The 9,359-nt window shown below is 37.0% G+C and overlaps 1 protein-coding gene across 1 annotated transcript in view; it reads left to right on the top strand.

Moving 5' to 3' along the window:
* Window positions 1-3,553: 3,553 nt before the first annotated feature.
* Window positions 3,554-9,359, top strand: part of LOC115216474 (aquaporin-like) — a 76,114-nt gene continuing 70,308 nt past the window's right edge. Inside the window, exon 1 of the mRNA XM_029785838.2 lies at window positions 3,554-4,523. Within this exon, the coding sequence (XP_029641698.1) occupies window positions 3,855-4,523 (669 nt within the window). The 5' untranslated portion in view covers window positions 3,554-3,854. The remainder of the gene's footprint in view (window positions 4,524-9,359) is intronic.

Here is a 9,359-nt window from a genome sequence, read left to right on the forward strand (position 1 = left end):
TGAAGCACCCCCAGCCACCGAAGTTTGGCAATGGGTCTGTCTCATACGAAGAGACATGTCCGAAACATAAGTTCTCGCTTATTACAGCAATCAAATTTATCAAATTCATTCACAAATTTTTCTCCCTTCTACACATTCGTTCAACTGTTAGTCTGAAGTGAACTTCTAAGTGTAAAAAATATGAACACAAGATGCTAGCTGACACATAAAACGTTCTTAATTTATTACTTAACATTTATTTAATGGGAATTGTTGACCTATTTTTCGTTATTGCTAATTAATTTGACCTCTTATGTGAAGTGATTTTTTTTTTCCGTCGCTCCGGTACACCTCTTCTACAGCGAAATCTTTTCTTTCTTCTCGGTTGCCGAGGATGTATTCAAAAATGTTTAATGAACAGATTCTGTTTAAATAAGAATCAGTCAATAGTTCTATATTGCTTACGCCCAAGCGTTGATCAAAGAGATACATTGAGAAAAAATACTTTTGTATCCCGAGAAAATATCTCAGAAAATTTCTATGACAAGTTCCCGAAGAACTCACTGAAATAGCTCGTTGTTATAATGGCGCACCTTAATACTTCCTTTTCCCATTTTACACATTATCTTTTATTTTCTACTTGTTTCAGTCATTTGACTGTGGCCATGCTGGGACATCACCTTGGGAGATTTTAGTCGAATGCATCGACACCGGTAGTTATTTTTTTAAGCCTGGTACTTACTCTATCGGTCTTTTTTTGCCGAGCCGCTAGTTTACAGGGACGTAAACACACCAACACCGGTTATCAAGTGGTGGGCGGACAAACACAGACACAAAGGCGTGCGCATACGCACACACACACACGCGTGCGCGCACACACACACACACACACACACACACACATACACACACACATGGATAAACTGGGATTTTCAGAAAGAGAAATCGACCAGCTAATTCGTACATTACACGTGCAATCTGTGAGTGAAACAGTAAAAATATACAAGACTTTTCTCAAATTCCAAATATAAATTTGTCTGTGTTAACTACATCCCTTGTATCTTTCTTGGAAACTGGCTCCTTCCTCATTGGAAGATTTATAATAATTAAAAAATAGAAGAAACATACATACGTACATTGGAGCCCTGAGGTATGTAACACAATGCCTAAATACCAATCTTGAGAAACTAGACTTCTCAAAACCAGAAAGGAGAAAGCTAATTCGAATACTACAGACCCAATCCATCACTCGAACTGTAAAAATTTGTAAAAGTTTCCAGAAGTTTATCATTTAAGTATATATGAGCATGTCTAGATATGCAAATATATGCATGAGAATACATACATAAAACAAAACATACAAATCTGCACATATATATACATGCATACATACATACATATATACATACATGCATACATACATACATACATACATACATACATACATACATACATACATACATACATACATACATACAAACATACATACACATACATACATACAAACATACATACATACATACATACATACATACATACATACATGCATACATACATACATACATACATACATACATACATACATACATACATACAAAAATACTCTGTTGTTGATGTTGAAATTCCAAAGAAGGAGCCTTGGATCTAGGTTAGAAACCGGCTCTTTCTCTATTGGCAAAAAATCTTGAAATAAAACTGAATTATGACACATACATACGTACATACATACATACACACATACACACATACATAATACATACAAACATAAATACATACATACATCCATACATACACACATATACATACATACTCACACACATACATACACACACACATACATACAAACATACATACACACACATACATACAAACATAAATACATACACACACATACATACTCACACATACATACATACACACATACATACAAACATACATACACATACATACATACAAACATAAATACATACACATACATACATACATACAAACATACATTCATATATGCATACATACATACATACATACATACATACATACATACATACATACATACATACATACAAGTATGTACATGTGTATGAGTTTGTTTTTGTGATTGTGTTTGTCCTCCATCACCATTTAAAAACAGGTGTTGATTAATTTACGTCCCTGTAAATTAGCAATTTGGCAAATGAGACCGATAAAATAAGTACCAGAATTTTTTAAATGTCTACAGGTGTCGATTTGTTCAACTAGACCTTCAATGTGGTGCTCCATCATGGCCGCAGTCCAAGCACTGAAACAAGTAAAAGATAAATGATATAAACCCTGGAATATTCTTATTTCTTTACTGCCCACAAGGGACTACACACAGAGGGGACAAACAAAGACAAACAAACGGATTAAGTCGATTATATCGACCCCAGTGCGTAACTGGTACTTATTTAATCGATCCCGAAAGGATGAAAGGCTAAGTCGACCTCGGTAGAATTTGAACTCAGAACGTAGCGGCAGACGAAATACTATTTCTTTACTATCCACAAGGGGCTAAGCACAGAAGGGACCAACAAGGACAGACAAATGGATTAAGTCGATTATATCGACCCCAGTGCGTAACTGGTACTTATTTAATCGACCCCGAAAGGATGAAAGGCAAAGTCGACCTCGGCGGAATTTGAACTCAGAACGTAACGGCAGACGAAATACCGCTAAGCATTTCGCCTGGCGTGCTAACGTTTCTGCCAGCTCGCTGCCTTAGAATATTCTAAACCCTAGAAGATTCTAAAGAGAGAAAACTAGAAGTTGTGATGCTTATCTCTTTCCCAAAAGTATTCGTGATAGTGGTAAGTGTAGCTCAACATTTCATCTTGGAAACGAAACAGCGATATGGTGATGTCATTTCACTGATAACTTCACCGCCCCTCCACCCAACACTGTAATTTATAGGGTTAAATAGAGAAATCCTTGAAGGTTAAGAATGTCAATCTGCCTACATTGGTACTTAAAGCAAAAGGGAGTTGTCATGTCTATGCAGAGACCTTATAAAGAAAGAGACAACATGGTTTCATTGTAACCCATAAGGCCTGTGCAACCCTAAACTTGCCTTTTGATAAGAATTTAATGATATTTGAAATTGGAGCAAAGAAAATACCTGACATTTGATAAAAAAAATTGCTTTGTTTGTGCTTTAATCCAGAGTTAGGTTAGTGAAATATCACTTCTCAACGGGGTATTTTTCGCCCTAAATTGCTTTGTTTTCTAAATGTTTTATATATTGTATTAACACAACGCACAGTAACACATGTTCAGACGCACGCATACACACACATTTACATATCTCCATACATGTGTGTATGATTGTATGTAAACATTTATACTTACATATGTGTATTTGTTTGTGTGTGTGTGTGTGTGTGTGTGTACGTGTGTGGAGAGAGAGAGAGAGAGAGAGGAGGGAGTGTCGTTTCTGTATTAATTTTTTTTCTTTTTTATTAGTTTGTTCTTTAATTCCTTGAGAAATAGAAGAGTAATTAGCTGCCCTGAATTTAATGAAGTTTGATAAGGAAATACATACATAAACATATACATCAGCATTGATTTTTTTTGCTGTGCGTTGATTGGCTGCGCTAAACATGCATAGCAGAAGTTGAGAGGCTCAGAGCAGGCGTTATTCAGATATGTGACACTTGTTCAGGCAGTTAATAAAGCTGTTACGTCGGAAAACCACGACAGCCGTCCCGTATTTTATGACAGGAAAAGAAAAGAAGTTCAAGTGAAATATTTAAGCTTCATATCTAATTATATTTTTAAAGTGAACAATCATTTGAAAACATTATTCAACTATTTATATACAATTGGTTTTTCTTACCAAAATTTCAAATGCCTGATATTTAATGGATAATTATCAAGCTACCTCGACTGATCCCGAATCTTCTGAGAACCTTAGACAAGACAAGCAATCTCATTTCCAGACAGCAGTGAACAAACATACAAATCATCTAGCCGAGAATTGCAAAAGATTCCTGATGGAAGAAATTGAAGATATAAAACAGCCAGTATTTTGGCGAGCGGTAATAGCAGAATTTCTTGGAACCGCTTTTCTCGTCTGTTTCGCAGTTGCTGCAAATATGAACGATGAGAATGCTCCACCGAATGGATTGCTTTTTCCTTGTATTGAATCGGGCATTTTCATCACTATTATCATCGGTACTTTGGGCCATATAAGTGGAGGTCACGTTAACCCCGCTGTCAGTCTAGGATTCGCGATAGTGGGTGACATTAGTTGGATCCGTTGCATATTTTACACATTAGCTCAGATGCTCGGAGCCGTTGTAGGAGCGGCTGTCATACGTACTGTAGCGCCGTCTACTATGTACCAAACTTTCGGAGTTGTTGGCCCTGGACCTGGAGTTAGTGATGTACACGCTATGATAATGGAACTGTTGATTACATTCTTGCTCCTCTTTGGAATTTTGGCAGCCGTTGATAAAGGCCGTAAAGATTCTATCGGATCTGTTCCACTGCACATTGGTCTTATAGTATCACTTAACATGTTTGCTGCTGTAAGTAACATTCCATTCTTATATTATCTCTTTATACAAAAATACATATATATGTCGCCATGATAGATCGTTAGCCACTACACACATTTTTTTCTCTCCTTGTTTTTTTTCTGCGTCAATTTCTGAAGAAGAGCGTAGGCTCGAAACGTAAAAGACCTTTTCTATTCCTGAGCGTTATACTAATAATTCTGTTTGTTTTGTACACCACCTGTCTTCGTCTTTTGTTTTTTTTTTCGTAAACTCTCCCTATATATATATATATATATATATACAAATATACTTATATACATAGATGCATACAAACACACACATTTATAGATAAACAGATAAAGTGATAGATACATTTGTTGATACCATCAGGACATGAATATTTGTGTGCGTGTGCATGCATTTATATATGTTTATATATGTATGTGTATTGTATGTGTATGTACACATATATCTTTATATATGTATGTATTTTGTATGTGTGAGTGTGTGTGTGTGTGTGTGTGTGTGTGTGTGTGTAATTGTCTTGTTCTGCATTGTTCTGTCATTATGCGCAAACGTTTGCATAATGCACATAATTGCATCAGCCAGTAACAAAGTTATTTGAAACAACTGTAAAGAACTTCCAAGGACTGTCATCTCTTCTTCTAACTTATATTTTTGTTAATGCGACATAACTGATTTCCAGCCATTTATAAGTGTTTGTCTATCTTTTGTCTTTCTATTAATATTCGATCGTCGACCTTTGCGTTTCTCATAGACATCGCTTATTTCACTGGACTATTTTCCCTCTAATTAGGACGTTGGCTTTTCAAGAATCAGAACAGATTTGAAAACAGATTTGTTGCCCATCTATTCTTCGCTTACACTGGTGTCTTGTCGTCCATTGCGTGCGCGCGAACGTGCGAACTTGCGTGTGTTTGTGTGTGCTTGTATGTATGTGTGTGTATATATGTATAATATATAATCATACGCATACACACACGCGCGCGCGGCTACACACATATACTGTATAGGCGCAGAAGTGGCTGTGTGGTAGGAAGCTTGCTTTCCAGCCACATGGTTTCAGGTTCAGTCCCACTGCGTAGCACCTCGAGCAAATGGTCAGACTAGATCCCAAGCGTCTTCTACCATAGCTTCGGGCTGGCCAAAGCCTTGTGAGTGGATTTTGTAGATGGAAACTGAAAGAAGCCCGTCGTTTACATATATAGGGAGAATTAATAAAAATTTTAAAAAGACGAAGATAGGTAGTGTAGACAACAAACAGATGTATTAGTTTAACGCTCAGGAAGTGAGAAAGTCTTTAACGTTTCGAGCCTACGCTCTTCCACAGAAAGGAACACAGAAAGAAACAAGGAGAGAAAATAAAGCATGTGTAGTGGCTAGCGATCTATCATCGCGAATATACATATATATATATATATATATGTGTGTGTGTGTGTGTGTGTGTGTGTGTGTGTGTGTGTGTGTGTGTGTGTGTGTGTGTTGTGTGTGTGTGTGTATGTATGTATGTATATGTTTGTGTGTCTGTGTTTGTCCCCCTACCATCACTTGACAACCGATGTTGGTGTGTTTACGTCCCCGTAACTTAGCGGTTCGGCAAAAGAGAACGATAGAATAAGTACTAGGCTTACAAAGAATAAGTCTTGGAGTCGATTTGTTCGACTGAAGGCGGTGCTCCAGCATGGCTGCAGTCAAATGACTCGGCCATATTTTTGAAGAGGATTATTTCTTGAACTATCACCGGCGTTCTTGTGTTTTAAAACATTCTTTGCAGAGAACGGTTGCTGTTTAGAGAGCCTGAAGAGATGAAACCATACACAATATTTATTTCTTTACTACCCTCAAGGGGCCAAACACAGAGGGGACAAACAAGGGCAGAAAAACGGATTAAGTCGATTATATCGACTCCAGTGCGTAACTGGTACTTATTTAATCGACCCCGAAAGGATGAAAGACAAATTCGACCTCGACGGAATTTGAACTCAGAACGTACCGACAGTCGAAATCCGGCTACGCATTTCGCCCGGCGTGCTAACGTTTCTGCCAGCTCACCGCCCTACACGCACACATATATTCCCACTCCGTCATACGCACACATCCAAGCACATACACACCCACACACTAACACACTTTTCACCTCCTTCGACTGAATCCAACGCCTGCCACTGACCTACTTGATGACTGACACAAGCACAAATACACAGGCACGCAGATACTACCACACACACACTCACACACACATACACTCACACACACACATACTTCAAATTCAAACTCAAATACACGCGTATACAGATACTATCACTCACACACACACGCATACTGATAGATAGATAGATAGATAGATAGATAGATAGATAGATAGATAGACAGACAGATAGATAGATAGATATGTTTCTTTATTAGCCACACAGGGCTGCACACAGATAGAACAAATTACAAGGTAGAGCTTTTCTTTTGAAGGTAGAAAAGAAAAAAAGGGGGGGTTCGATCAAAAGGGATCGTAAAAGGAGAGAAAGAGGACAAAAAAAGGGGGGGTTAAAAAAAGGGGGAGAGGAAAAAAATTGATCAATAGGGATCGTTATCACAGAAATGTCAATATGAAGTGTAAAGGGGAGGACAGGTGAGGTTTACCCGTGGAAAGAAAAGCCTACGGAAAAGACCACGGTAACCTCGGTCAATGAAGTCACATGTTATATTTCTTTCTTAGATAGATAGATAGATAGATAGATAGATAGATAGATAGATAGTTATTAGGTTGTCCGGAAAGTTCGTGCCGATTTATAGTAGCTTAACTTTCGACTTATTTTAGAACATGGTTGAGTCCATACAATAGGATTTGACTACATCTCCATTTAGAGCACAGTTTAAGCTATCTTTTCGTGTAAGAAGGTTTATGTTCCTATAACCTGTGTTAATTCTGTAACCCTTTAAAATGGAAGATAAGAAAGTTCATTTTCGGCACTTCATGCTTTGGGAACCAGACAAAACTTGCTGCAGCTCGGCTGGGATGTGTTACCCTACCCTCCATATTCACCTTTGGATTTCCACTTATTCAGGTCTCTGAAGAATAGCCTTAATGGTAAAAATTTCAATTCCTTGGATGACGTAAAAAGATACCTTGATGAATTCTTTGCCATGAAACCACCTCAATTCTGGGAATAGGATATTTCCGAGTTAAAGGAAAGATGGAGACGCATTGTACAACAAAATGGTACATATTTGGTTGATTAAAAATGTAATGGCAAGTATTTATTGACTTTTTCTTTCCTTTAAAAATCGGCACGAACTTTCCGGACAACCCAATATAAATGTATCTTTTACTTGTTTCAATCACTGAAATACGGCCATGCTGAGGCACCATCTTAAAGAGGTTAAGTCGAAAGAATCAACCCCAGTACACATTTTAAGTCTGGTAACCTTATAAAGTCTGGTAACCTTATAAAGTCTGGTAACCGTATAAAGTCTGGTAACCTTATAAAGGTTTCTTAAGCCGGACTGAGACCGGTTGTCAAGTGAGGGGCAAACACATAAATAAATACAATCTTACATACATACATACATACATACATACATACATACATACATACATACATACATACATATATACATACATACGTGTAGTGTGTGTGTGTGTGTGTGTATGTGTGTGTATGCGTGTGCACGCGCGCATGTGCACGCGCGCATGTGCATGCGCGCGCGTGTGAGACGGGATTCTTTCATTTTCCGTCTATCAGATCCACTTATAAAGCTTTGATCAGCCCGGGGCTATAACGAAAAAAACTTGTACAGGGTGCCATGCGGTGGACCTGAACTCCAGAACTGTGTGTTGGGGGAAACAACGTCTCACCACACAACCACGGCTTTGTATATACCTACCTACATACATACATACATACATACATACATACATACATACATACATACATACATACATACATACGTACATACATATGTATATACATATACATATATATACATATACATATATATATATATACATATACATATATATATATATATAATATATATATATATATATATATATAATATATATATATATATATATATATACATATATATATATATATATATATATATTATATATATATATATATGTATGTATACATATATACATACATATACACACACACATACATATATCTTTCTATCTATATATATACGGAGGAAATATTCAGGAGTGAATATTTATATAGATACTAGCTGACCCCGTGCCGTCAAAAATGACGGCTAATTGTAGTATTTTATATATAAATAAGGTACAAAATAATCACAGGTACAAACATTCACATGGCTCCCTTTTACATATACACACATATACTCACGCAGAGTTGACACGCTGTTTGATTTTTTCGCCTTCGACTTTCCATCATCCCACTACCAAGTTTGCCATTACCCCTTCCTTCCTTATTCATATATCACCCCTTCCTTTTTCATTCATATGTTATGACAGAGAAATGCACAAGAGTATCATTATTGTAGATTATTCTTGCTATTATTATCTGTCTAGCAGGCAGGCACATTAGTGTGCTCTTATCATATGTATCTATACACACATACACGTACACACACATACACTTATACATAACTTATATATAAATGGCAATTTCTGTCTGTTTGTTACCATCTTGCTGCCCAAACCAAGAAACCAATCTTCACCAAACTTTGTATACATTTTGAACTAACATCAAGTTCAATTATAGTCTATGGGGGTTGGGTTATTACATGGTAAAATGAGAGGGGTGCAAAGGTGTTAGGTTCAGGAAAATGTGGCATAATGAGGGTGGAGACAGGAAGCGATAGACACACAGGGAATGTGAGAAA

Source organism: Octopus sinensis, linkage group LG10 (genome assembly GCF_006345805.1).
Source record: "Octopus sinensis linkage group LG10, ASM634580v1, whole genome shotgun sequence".
NCBI lineage: Eukaryota > Metazoa > Mollusca > Cephalopoda > Octopoda > Octopodidae > Octopus > Octopus sinensis.